At 44.7% G+C, this 12,632-nt stretch overlaps 3 protein-coding genes across 3 annotated transcripts; all 3 read left to right on the top strand.

Annotated features, from left to right (window-relative positions):
* The first annotated feature begins 303 nt into the window (after positions 1-303).
* Positions 304-2,068, top strand: LOC119213183 (TATA box-binding protein-like 2). Its single transcript, XM_062560272.1, has 5 exons — positions 304-418; positions 643-818; positions 891-978; positions 1,655-1,746; positions 1,845-2,068. The coding sequence occupies exons 1-5, from the start codon at positions 395-397 to the stop codon at positions 2,053-2,055; spliced, it is 591 nt and encodes a 196-aa protein (XP_062416256.1). The 5' UTR covers positions 304-394; the 3' UTR covers positions 2,056-2,068.
* Positions 2,069-3,747: 1,679 nt separating this feature from the next.
* On the top strand, positions 3,748-4,662 carry LOC119213021 (transmembrane protein 100-like). The gene is made up of 2 exons (XM_037464004.2): positions 3,748-3,795; positions 4,140-4,662. The coding sequence occupies exon 2, from the start codon at positions 4,172-4,174 to the stop codon at positions 4,652-4,654; it is 483 nt and encodes a 160-aa protein (XP_037319901.2). The 5' UTR covers positions 3,748-3,795; positions 4,140-4,171; the 3' UTR covers positions 4,655-4,662.
* A 1,274-nt stretch (positions 4,663-5,936) lies between these two features.
* On the top strand, positions 5,937-12,453 carry si:ch73-256g18.2 (small integral membrane protein 36). Its single transcript, XM_037464315.2, has 3 exons — positions 5,937-6,076; positions 8,140-8,651; positions 10,648-12,453. The coding sequence occupies exon 2, from the start codon at positions 8,216-8,218 to the stop codon at positions 8,546-8,548; it is 333 nt and encodes a 110-aa protein (XP_037320212.1). The 5' UTR covers positions 5,937-6,076; positions 8,140-8,215; the 3' UTR covers positions 8,549-8,651; positions 10,648-12,453.
* The last annotated feature ends 179 nt before the right edge of the window (positions 12,454-12,632 follow it).

Below are 12,632 nucleotides of genomic sequence, written 5' to 3' on the forward strand. Positions count from 1 at the left end.
ACTAGGAAGCAAGGGAGGAGAAAGTGGGAGTGAAGAAGGAGGGAAAAGGAAAGAAGAAGGAAGGATGGGAGGAAATGAAAGAAGGAAAGAAGCAAAAGGAGTCTGTGTTTTTACCTGAGGGGGTTCTGATGTTTTTATGTAAATATGATAACTTGTATTTAATACATATTCATAACCAGCAGACACTGTTCATGTGAGGTCCCCCCAGCAGGGGGCGCTGTGTTCACAGTAACCCAGACAATAAAAGAACACACAAACACAACAAGTGAAACATTTGGTTTGTTGCTTTCAAACGTCAACAAGCTGATGTCCATCACGGTCTCCTAGCAACAGAGATCAGCTTCTACCATTGAGAGAGAGGGTCTCCTGAGGTACAGAAGTATCCACTGATGTCATGGAGGACTCGGCCCGTAAGAAGGTGATGTCTTCAACGTGCTGATGATGACAATATATTTTGTATTATATGTCAAACGTCATTTAGGTTGAAAAACATTGGGAACATTTATGAAGCGTCTAATAGCAGTTAAAAAAAGCATGAATGTAATGAGTGAGGGACTACTTTCTGTGGCGTATTGATCCACATCACCAATGCTCCCTAACAACCTCCTATAGAAGAATCTCACGGTTAAATTGACTTTGCAGGGTCTGCAGGACTCCTCCAGAGGGGGGGCAGAGGAGGCGTTCATGGACTTGCTACCTGACGAGCTCCTGGCGCCGTGTGAGGTTAACTCCCAGAATGCCTCAGCTGAGTTGCCACCTCAACCCGTGACCCCAGTGACCCTTGAGACGCAGCAGCCAGAAATGCTCTTTCAGATACAGTGAGTCCTGAAGTGCTGCCTTCAGGTGCTGTTGGACAAACGCATGTCTTTACTTATTATGTTTGTGTGCAGCAACGTCGTCTCCACCGCCAAGCTGGGCTGCTCTCTGGACCTGCTGCTCATAGGCCGCAGGGCCTGGAACACAGAGTACAGACCAGAGGTACAGAGACCAGACCACCGACCACAGACCAGAGACCACATACCCCAGACTCCAGACCAGACACCAGAGACCAGAGACCAGAGACAAGAGACCCCAGCGACCAGAGACAAGAGACCAGAGACTAGAGACCAAAGACAAGAGACCAGAGACTAGAGACCAGAGATCAGAGACTAGAGACCAGAGACTAGAGACCAGAGACCAGATACTAGAGACCAGAGACAAGAGGCCAGAGACCAGAGACAAGAGACCAGAGACCAGAGACCAGAGACCAGAGACAAGAGACAAGAGACCAGAGACAACAGACCCCAGACCAGACACCAGAGACCAGAGACAAGAGACAAGAGACCAGCGACCAGAGACCACAGACCCCAGACTCCAGACCAGACACCAGAGACGAGAGACAAGAGACAAGAGACAAGAGACCACAGACCAGAGACCACAGACCCCAGACTCCAGACCAGACACCAGAGACCAGAGACCAGAGACCAGAGACCAGACACCAGACACCAGACACCAGACACCAGACACCAGACACCAGACACCAGAGACCAGAGACCAGAGACCAGAGACCAGACACCAGAGACAAGAGACCAGAGACAAGAGACCAGAGACAAGAGACCAGAGACCAGAGACAAGAGGGCAGCTGGTATTCAGTAAACATCCTGGTGTCTTCCAGGTTTTCCATGGGCTCACAATGAGGATCCGTAGGCCGCCGACCACGGCGCAGCTCTTCACATCCGGATCCATGGTCTGTTTAGGAGCCAAGAGGTCTGTCTGTCTGGGCCAGTAGAGACCTTAGATCAGAGAGCAGAGGCACCTTCAGGGACTGTGGACCCCCTATAGACCTCTGCTCTCTCCCTCTGCAGTGAGGAACAGTCTCGGGTGGCAGCCTGGAGGTTTTTCCGCATCCTGCAAAAGCTGGGCCTCCCGGTCCGCTTCCTGGACTTCAAGATCCAGAACATCGTGGCCTCCTGCAAGACCTTCCCGGTCCGATTGGACCAGCTGTGCCTCCACCAGCCCTGCAGGTCGGGAGGCAGGACGGTTGTAGACCACATGAGATGTACATGCAGTGCATGATGTGTTCTCTCTCCTCAGCTATGAACCAGAGCTTTTTAAAGCTCTTTACCTCAAAGTGGTTCCTGGCATCACCGCCACCATCTTCTCCTCTGGGAAGATGGTGCTGAGCGGTGAGTTTGATCGATCGAGCGATTCTTTGATCTAGTAATTGAATGAGGGATGGACTGACTGGTTGAATGAATTGAATGATTGATTGACACTGTGATGATCGATTCACTTTATTTAATTGGAGCGTTGTGTTGACCTCTAGGAGCTAAAAGCTGGGACGCCGTCAGGGGAGCGTTTGACACGTTGTGTCCCATCGTGAGACGTTTCAGGATGTAGTGACTTCAGGTCTAGATTGGGTTGTTGATCCATTTCCTTTCACCTGCAGTCAAGTCATTTCAAAATAAAAGACTCTTTAAACCACTTACGGTGAGAAGTTGAATTTTATTCCTATTTATTCTTACATTAATGAATTACTTAGATGCACAGATGTTATTTTAGTTCAATAATGGTTCCAACTGTGGTTCCTTTGGTCACCACCAGGGGTCAGCGGGCTGCAGGTTCATTCCTCCATAAGATATCAAGAATTTCTTTCATTGCTCCTCATTCAAGTCCTCAGGGACCCTGGTTTGTACTTTATTCTTGATCTTAAGCCCTGATAAAGCTGCTGGTCCATCTATAAATAATTAATTAAACCCCACAGTTAATTAATCAGATTTATCTCCAATGTGAATCTCAACATTCTGCAGATGAAAGTCATTTTAAGGAGGACTTCAGAACTTCATTCTGGTCATGGCGCTGGTCCACATTCTTCCTGGACTTAGTCTTGATTTTGGCCTGGTCTGGGTGTGGGTCTTGGTCTGGGTCCTGGTCCTGGTCCTGGTCCTGGTCTAGTTCTACTGTCGCAGAAGCAGGTGTTAAAGTCGTAAACAATGTTTATTGTTTTCTGCTCTCCTGAGTCCAGCTGTGAACATCTGGACTTGATTTCTGACCCGGAGCTTAAGATCCTCTGGGGGATGGGTGGTACGGGGGTGCGGCTGTGGGGGGGGGGGGGGGGGGGGCACTTGCTGAGGCTCTTTCAATAAGATTTCTGTAGATGTTTTCAGATCATCCCAATGGGAACCTCCTCTGCTTCCCCTTTACTAACAGATGTTTCTTCTTCTCCCTTTCTCTTCCTTCCTGTTCACACATCTGGAATCTGCTCCTTCTCTGTGGCTCCGTCAAAGTGGGACCTTCTTTTTCTTTTTTGTAGCTCCGTCCTTCATCACTTCCTCCTCCTTCCTGTCCTCATCTCTGTATTCTTTCCTCTAAAAAATCTCACATTTATTCATTTATTTGTGCTTTTGTTGGTTTTTTATTTGTTCTCATCCAACACCTGTGACCTGCAGCTCCTCTTTTTTATTTCATGTGGTCCAGTTTTTTACTCCCTCTGGTCCTAATAATACCACATGTTCTTCACCTGTATCCCTGGGTGTGTGTAGGCAAGAACAACAATGTGTATAAAGGTGTACTGGTGGTGTATTTAAGGTGTAGTGATGCGGTTCTACAGGGTGTTTGAATTGTTTCTAAGTTGGAAGTTATAGGAAGTTATAGGTTCCCCTTCAAGGGACATGACTACCAGCTGAAGGGAGGAAAGAGTTAAAACTTATTTTGCACCAGTAGGAGGAGGTACTGGAGGGGGGGGGTCTGTGTGTCTGTGTTTATTCAGTGAACTTGTAGCTCTTCACCGTCCGGACTCAGCATGAAGACTTGTCTGTAAGTAGGTGCTATAATCGTGTGTGTGTGTGTTTTATGTGAATATAATTCTAAATGGCTTTGGTTCTTTCTTTCTTTGGTTCTTTTGTTCTTGAACTTAAATAAGTCATTAATTGAAGGCCTTCTAACGTGAGACTGAATTAATCTTTATTTAACCTTAAACCTTTTGGGACGGGACACTGGTAGTTGGACTGAGGTAATTCAGATTAATTAATACTTTATATACAAATAAATAGTTCATTGTAATTAAATATTGGTCCCCCTTCAGATGCCTCACAGTAATTTACAGATTATTATAATTAGTATTATTTCACTTTTACCATTACTGTTATTTCTGTTATCAGGTAGCTGCTCAGTGATTGGCTGACACATTGAGATGGCCCACCTCGCCAGTAATGTCCCCATGCCGGATGACTTCCACGGCAAAGGTGGCGCCAGGACCCCCGGGGGCGCTGCCAAGACGCCAACCTCCGCCTCCACTTCTGTCCCCGCTGAGGTGCCGGACCGGCAGACCCGGGGGAACCGCAGAGGCGTCGTTGTGGCGCTGCGCGTCCCACACGTCAACGAGCTGCAGCTGACGGCAGCCACTGGTGGCGCCGAGGTGTCCTGTCGCCGCTGCACGGCACCATTTGGTGTGGTGGTCCTCATCGCCGGCGTGGTGGTCACAGCGGTGGCGTACACCTTCAACTCCCATGGGTCCACCATCTCGGTGCTGGGTCTGGTGCTGCTGTCTGCCGGACTGGTCCTGCTGGGATCCAGCGCTGTCTGCTGGAGGGTCCGGCTGAGGAGGAGGAAGGGGGACCAGCGTAGGGAGAGCAGGGCCGCCCTCATGGCCGGACAGGGATACTGCCCAGCATGAACTACGGCGGAGGGGGGGGGATCTGGTCTGGTGAGTCCAGGGATTAACAAGGGGAACCTAAACGCACCCCAGGAAGTGGAGAATCTCGCTGCAGGTGGCAAGGACACTGCAGGACACCTCAGAGGCCTGAGAAGGTTTCTAATGAAGAACTGTGGTGGTCTAGAATAAAGGACCAGAGCCTGTGGTGGTCTGGAATAAAGGACCACAGATTGTGGTAGTCTCCAATAAAGGACCAGATACTGTGGTGGTCTAGAATAAAGGACCAGATACTGTGGTGGTCTCATTGGACCCCTCAGAGCTGTTTAGATTCTCTGTCAATAAGCTATAAAATAAAATGTACTCTCAGGTGTCTTTTTCTTTGGAGAGACATCGAGCTTCTGGTCTGCAAACCTTCGGTCGTTTACCTTTAATGACGAACTCACGACTCAAAGTAAAGTTGTGAACTCTGAGCTCTTCTGGTTCTTCTGTAACTGTAGAGCTGTGATCCAGATGTGTAACACTTTATTAACTGGCAGATCTTATTTATGTCTTTGTTTGGATCATCAAGGTTTCATCAACATCCTGTTAGGAGCCAGTTCTGTTCATCAAAGGTTGTTTGTTGATGGTCATTATTGATTCAAAACTTCTAGACATTTTTCTACAAACTCACATCTTTGAGGGTTTTTATAAAACACATAAACTAAACACATTTCATACACCTCCAAACTGATTTTTATTAATCAGAACGTTCACGGCGGCTCCCTTTCATCCCCACAGAAAAAGAATGTCCAGATTGACAAAGTAGCTCCAGAGTTATTACACGTTTTTTCATGTCTGTGCTATTTTTGGAGCAGAGGCCAGAAACGGCCTCAGGGAGCAGCAGGTTTCATCCGGTTCACTGGAGCAGCTTTCTTTTCTTTCCTACTGTTTCCCCTCAGAGGTTCCATCAAAGTTTCTCTTATTGTGATAGGAAAGTTAAAGCTCTGGTTCTGAGAACTGATCAGATGATGTCTGGTTCAAGTCTTTTATTGTGAAAGGTCCGTTTCGTGATGGTGTCTTTCTTACTTTCTTACCTGATGGGGGTCAGGTGTGGTTTGACGCATCTTCAGGTGTGGTTTGATGCATCTTCCATTGAGGTAAATGATGACATAAATAATGATTTTTCTGTTTGCTGCTTTGTGTGCGGACAGATCGGAGGGGAAATCCCGCCCCTCCCTTCCCTTCCTGTAACACAGCGACCAGCTGAGGTGCGACACGGTGCCCCCCCCCTCCGAGGAGGAGGCCTGGCACGCAGAGAGCCGGGGAGTCGGCTCCATCAGAAGAGACCGGCCAGGGAACAGGAAGCTGCTTTCTCTTCCTACCAAAGCGTAGAAATACGCAATTTGCTGTGTCATGGGGAGCGGAGGCCTCGCTGGGAGCTTCAGGCTGCTGACATGACATCAGGTAGAAATAACAGGTCAAAGGTCATTCTCATTATAAAGAAAGAGAGCCGTCTACAGGAAGAGATTAATAATATGACATTTATTTTGTAGATGCCTCACCTTCATCATTTCTTTAATTCGTTTTATTTGTTTCCCATGTGATTTTGACAAGAAAAATAATACAATTCATGGTCAAATTAAGTTTTCAGATTGCAGACTGGATGCTCCACTTTGAATCTGGATTAGTTAAAGTTCTTTTGTGAAAACCAAATCAGGAGTTTTTTCTGGACCCTCACATCCATTTCTGGGTCAATAAATAATCATAAAAATAATAAACACCTCTTAGTGGAAATGAATTTGTTTCACATGTGTAAAACTTAAAATATAAAAACTAATAAAGTTGGAGCTCATGTTCAAAACGTCTGTTGTAAAAAGAGTCTTTGTTGAGGATCAGTTCTCCTAATGAGGAACATAAGGTCTCAACACAGATTATAGAAATCCTCCTTCACTCTTTCTAATGAAATCCTTTCAGAAGCTCAGGGATGCAGACGGCTGATACCTTTCTGAGGTCAAAGGTCACACTGCTGGTCCATAGCATGTGTTTTTCATCTTTGCTTCATCGCACTATTTCTTCAGTCTGAGTCTTAGATGGAGAAAAACTAATTATGTAAACAAAAAAGCTGTTCATTTTAATGTTAATGTTGCCTTCTGTCTCTATCTGGTCGTTAAGAAAATAACAAGATCAATGAGTATTAACAGTAACATTGTATCATAAGCAAACATTCAAAGTGGAACCAGCTTCCTCCTTCAGTCCGGGCCATCAGCTCATTTATATTGGAGCATAAAACTCTCCTCTTTGGTACCTCTTATAGTGCTGGCTCAGATCAGTCTGGACTTGGGTAAGCTGCTGTAGGTCTACCCACAGAAACTTCTATGAATGGTGGTTCTACCTGATGGTGGTTCTACCTGATGATGATGGTGGTTCTACCTGATTGTGGTTCTACCTGATGATGATGGTGGTTCTACATGATGGTGGTTCTATCTGATGGTGGTTCTACCTGATGATGGTGGTTCTATCTGAAGGTGGTTCTACATGATGGTGGTTCTATCTGATGGTTGTTCTACCTGATGATGATGGTTCTACATGGTGGTTGTTCTACATGATGGTGGTTCTATCTGATGGTGGTTCTACCTGATGATGGTGGTTCTATCTGATGATGGTTCTACATGATGGTGGTTCTACATGATGGTGGTCTTCCCTGCAGCTGATAGGTGCTGTACACTTGTCTTTCTACTCACAATTACTTGTATAAGTTCTGTCACATGAACTGAATGTATTGTACTTTACGTTATTCATTGTGTAACATGACATCCTGTAGGTTTCTCCCCTTTTCCCCCATGGAAGGATTTTTATATTTTGGCGAGTTGTTCCTGTGCCGATGTGAGGGTTTTGGGGCAGAGGACGTTGCGTGTTTACAGGCTGTAAAGCCCTCTGAGGCTAAGTTGCAATTTTGGCCTTACAAAATGAAAAGAATTGAATTGAAAGGTTCAGTTAGAAAAAAAATTCACGAACTTGAAAGAAGGAAAAATATATTAGCTAACATGGTACCATGCTAAATTCCTAACATGCTAACGCCAATGTTCCATCTTGTGAGCCAATGAGTTTTTACACATTTCAAATGTCAGAGTGACATAATAAAATGTTAGTTTATTAATGACCACCATGGGAATCCCAACATGTGATGCCTGAGTTTTGTTCTCCATTTCGTCTTCTGTGTCGTCAGTAAAATCAAAATGGTGGATTAAGTTATTTAAAGTGAGCAGCTTTAATCATTGGCTGCTGAAAAGTCAAAGTAGAGGATTAAAGTCCTATAAAGCATAAAGCTTCACATCCTGTCGCTCTCTCCCTCCCAGTCTTTCTCTCTCTCTCTCTCTCAGCTCATCCTCTCATTTCCTCTCAGTGCTTCCACCCTCTCTCCTCGTTCTCTGTGTGCAGCCAGCTGTCCATCCCTCGCCCACCACCACCACCACCACCACCACCATCAGCATCCCCCTCTCCCCCCGACACACTCTCCTTTCTTGCAGATTTCTACGGCCGCCCCACCCCTCCCCGTGTTGTCCCCTCCGGCTCCTGGGGCTGAGAGCGATATGAAGCGTCGCCATGGGTTTAATGGAATTCTACCTGGAGATTGACCCGGTCACCTTGAACCTCATCATCCTGGTGGCCAGCTATGTCATCCTGCTCCTGGTGTTCCTCATCTCCTGCATCCTGTACGACTGCCGGGGCAAAGACCCCACCAAGGAGTACGCGCCAGACAGCTCTACCGCCGCCGCAGCGCCTCCACCTGCTCCTCCGGCAGCCGGTCAGTCGCCCATCCACTTGGTGGTCATGCAAAACTCCCCCGCCGCCTCCACCCGCAATGAGGCCGGCCGAGGCGAGCCGCCGACGCCGGACCTGAGCCGGGAGAGAGAGAAGAGGACGACCCTGGTCTGAGGAAGAGGAGGAGGAAGGGACACTTTGTTCTGTTTTTTTTTAATTTGTTTATACTTTTTAAAACATCTGGGTGTTTGGAGGCTGCTGAGTTGGACAGCGGAAGGTAAGTAGCAAACTTATATATTAGTATCGTCTTTTTAATGTGCCATAAAATTCATGCCTATGCCTCATGACGTTGTAGGGACTCAACATAACGTTGTGGGGACTCAACATGACGTTGTAGGGACTCAACATGACGTTGTAGGGACTCAACATAACGTTGTGGGGACTCAACATGACGTTGTGGGGACTCAACATGACGTTGTGGGGACTCAACATGACGTTGTGGGGACTCAACAGGACGTTGTAGAGACTCAACATGACGTTGTGGGGACTCAACAGGACGTTGTAGAGACTCAACATAACGTTGTAGGAACTCAACAAAAACGTTGTAGAGACTCAACATGATGTTGTGGGGACTCAACAGGACGTTGTAGAGACTCAACATGATGTTGTGGGGACTCAACAGGACGTTGTAGAGACTCAACATGACGTTGTGGGGACTCAACAGGACGTTGTAGAGACTCAACATAACGTTGTAGGAACTCAACAAAAACGTTGTAGAGACTCAACATGATGTTGTAGGGACTCAACATGACGTTGTAGGAACTCAACAAAAACGTTGTAAAGACTCAACATGATGTTGTAGCGACTCAACATAACATTGTAGCAACTCAACATGACACTGTAGGGACTTAACATGACGTGATAGCGACTCAACCTGACTTTGTAAGGACTCAACATGACGTTGTGTGGACTCGATGTGACCTTGTAGGGACTCAACATGACATTGTAGGGACTTAACGTGACGTTGTAGGGACTCAACATGACGTTGTGTGGACTCAACGTGACGTTGTTGGGACTCAACATGACGTTGTAGGAACTTTACATGACGCTGTAGGGACTTAAAAGGTGGTTAAAAGGTGACCTTGACCCAAATTAAGCTCTTTATTTGAAGCCTCGTTCATCTAAAGTCTCTGTGATCTAATGAAGGCTGGAATTAGTTTTGCTTCCTGCAATATTGTTTTAATCAACTTCAGAATCATCACACCAAACAAACAAAAAGTAAAACCCTTTTATTAATCATTCCAGTTTCTCCAGAGGTTCTAAAAAAAGAACAAATGACCAAACTTACATTCAAAGAGACATTCTTTCTGTGAGATGAAGCTGCACGTGAACATCTGTGTGCTCGCTGTGAGCATCTGTACCGACTGTACATGCCGTGCCAAAGTAATCCATTATGCATTAGCAAATGCATGGAAATCTATTATTACCGATATATGTGTGAGTGCTCGACCCAGATCCAGAACCCATGGTTCACCGAGTTGGAGGTCCAAGCAGCCGATTGGTCCAAATCTGCAATAATCAGATTGAGAGCAAATCTAAAAGTGATTAATTTGTTTTTCGCTGTAGTTTAATTTAAAAGTACGTTTTGATTTATTTATTGTGCTGAGATAGTTCTTTCTCATCTATTACATCAATTGTACGTTCATTTAATTTATCAGCCTTAATGTTGTGAAAATGTGCATACATTTCATAAAATAAAAAACTAGAGAGGGAAGGTTTGTGGTAAATAAAAAGAAGGATAAAACCTTATTTACAGTGAAGAAACTACAACTCTGGTCTCTTGAAGGAAAATCTCACGCTTTGTGTAATGAAGTAATAAATAAAAATAATAATTATAACTGTCAACAAAGTTTAAATTTGATGATCTCTTAGAATTCAGCTCTTTAGACCAGTTATATCTTAAATGTAAGTTTCTCAAGCCTTATTTGTGTGGGTTAGGGTTAGCTGGGTTGTTGAGTAGCTGCTCGCGTTCACCCTGATAATCACATTGTGAAGTGTCTTTTAAATCCTTTTACGTCTGTTTGAATGAACAAAACGCCGTCAGTGCAGCAGATGGGAATCACGGCCTTACAGATGTGGCAAGCTAAGCAGATGTTGGTCGGTGTTAAAAAACAGACGGCGAGAAAATCATCATGTACATTGAGAAAGAAAGGATTATGGAAACCATTTTCTGACTTTAGGTGTAATGAACCTTTCTATTCATGTTTCTTTAGGGAGTCGGACACAAAGTACTCTGAGAAGCCCTTTGACTTCCTGCTGCCACCTTCAGCCTGAAGCAGAAGCTGCTGGGGACTACCGACGGATCCATTGACTCATCCATTGATTGATTAATCCAATGATTGATTCATTGATGTGTGTCTAACTGAGACTCAGATGATGGTTTAATGTTAAATGTCAGTCGGTTACTTGTGATTTGATGAACTGCAAATTTGTCAGAGAACATAAAATGAGTTTACGTTTTATTTTGTGAATTTGTCACCCATAAAAGGCCATGTGGGCGGAGCAGAAAGTGTTCAGCTGGTTAGTTCATCTGGACGTTTGTGGATGTGAGGACGCAACGTTTTGATTTTGGCATCAGTCCTCCTTCTTCTCTCTGTTCACTGATTCCAAATAACATTTGTTCTGTGCTGCAAAAAATGGCAACTAATCCCCCCCCCCCCCCTGCTGAAATGACCAAAATCCTCCCCGGACCGAAAAAAGGCCCTGGCCTACCACGTCATCCCCCCATCGCCTCGTCCCATTGGCTGTGGACAGATGATCCAGCCCTGAGTCTTTGGGGGACTCGTGCCACAGAGGCAAATCCTCTTATGTAACCCCCCCCCCGAACACCCCCCAGCACCCGGCCCACCAATGGCTGCTCTCCATCCATCAAATGAGTTGCACAATTATCCGCCTTCACCCCCCGGCCTCCATATTCCATGTTTGTGGATTATATCCACTGAGTATTTGAGTATTAGGAGGGCGTATTATGGTTTGTCTTTGGCCTGTGTTGTTTTTTTGTCCGTAGAGGAGGGGGGTGTTGGTGCGGGGGGGTTGTTACATAAGCCTCAAGTTGTCAACAGGCTGGGATTTCGAGTTTTCACCCGGCGGCTCATCCGAGGCCTACATGGCTCTCAGGGCCCTGGGGGGGGGTCGTCCGTGACGTCAGACGTAATCGTCAGACTCCTCCTGCTTTCAGGCTTCATCCTCTCACTTGAGTCCACTTAAACACAGATTCAGTGTTGTGGTGGTAAACTATAAATGAGACAAAGAGATGAAACACAGCGGTTTCTGCTTCAAATGTTTCTTTGGTCTCTTCTGTAGTCTTGTGTTTTCATTAAATGGTCAACGATGAGAGACAGAAAACTCACAAACAATTAACAACGCGTAGCCTGACACCAAGGAGAACGCCAATCGGGTCCAATTTGTTTCCAATTTTCATATTATTATTAGTTATTTCATCATATTTCTCGTGTTTCTTGCCATTAACTTACAACAAGACGTAAACTAGTGGAAAGTCGTGAATTCTCAGTCTGACGTTGTACTTCCATAAACTACATGAAGCAGAAATAGATAATAATAATAATAGAGAAGAAATAACAATTAACTTGAGAAATCTGTGAAGAAAAATGATTTAGTTCCTGACATGATTAGAGGTTTTAATGGTCATTAACTATCCTAAAGACTCACTTAAAACCTGTGAGGGAACAGGAAATACCACTAAAAACGCATTTCATAAATCACTTCTTTGAAGAAGAATCTTTGAGGTGAAACATGAACTTTATCAGGATTATTCAGGAAATCTGCTCTCTCACTTTTAGAAATAATGGTTTCACTAAAACAGGAGCGTGTGATTCTTCTGCTTCTCGTCTTCGAGGAGAAGGAGAAAATATCAGTTTTAAAGGGTTATTCAGCCTTTTAGTGATTCTTTGGAAGATAAATAATCTGTAAAGGATGGACATTCTGTTGTACTTTGTTTTATTAACAAACCATTTTTTACTTCATTTTCCAACAAATAAAAGTAGCAAAAAGACAACCAATACATCCGTTGATTTTTTTATTTAAAGAAAAATAATATATATATATATAAATAATATATATATATATATGATGAATATATAATAAGTAAAGCGTGTTCCTTACAGAGGTGAGTCATTTAAACCTTTGTTTTTAGAAAATGATCTCAACTTGCTCTTATTTTAATGCTTATGTTTCCTAA

The sequence above is a fragment of the Pungitius pungitius genome, chromosome 21 (assembly GCF_949316345.1).
Source record: "Pungitius pungitius chromosome 21, fPunPun2.1, whole genome shotgun sequence".
Lineage (NCBI taxonomy): Eukaryota > Metazoa > Chordata > Actinopteri > Perciformes > Gasterosteidae > Pungitius > Pungitius pungitius.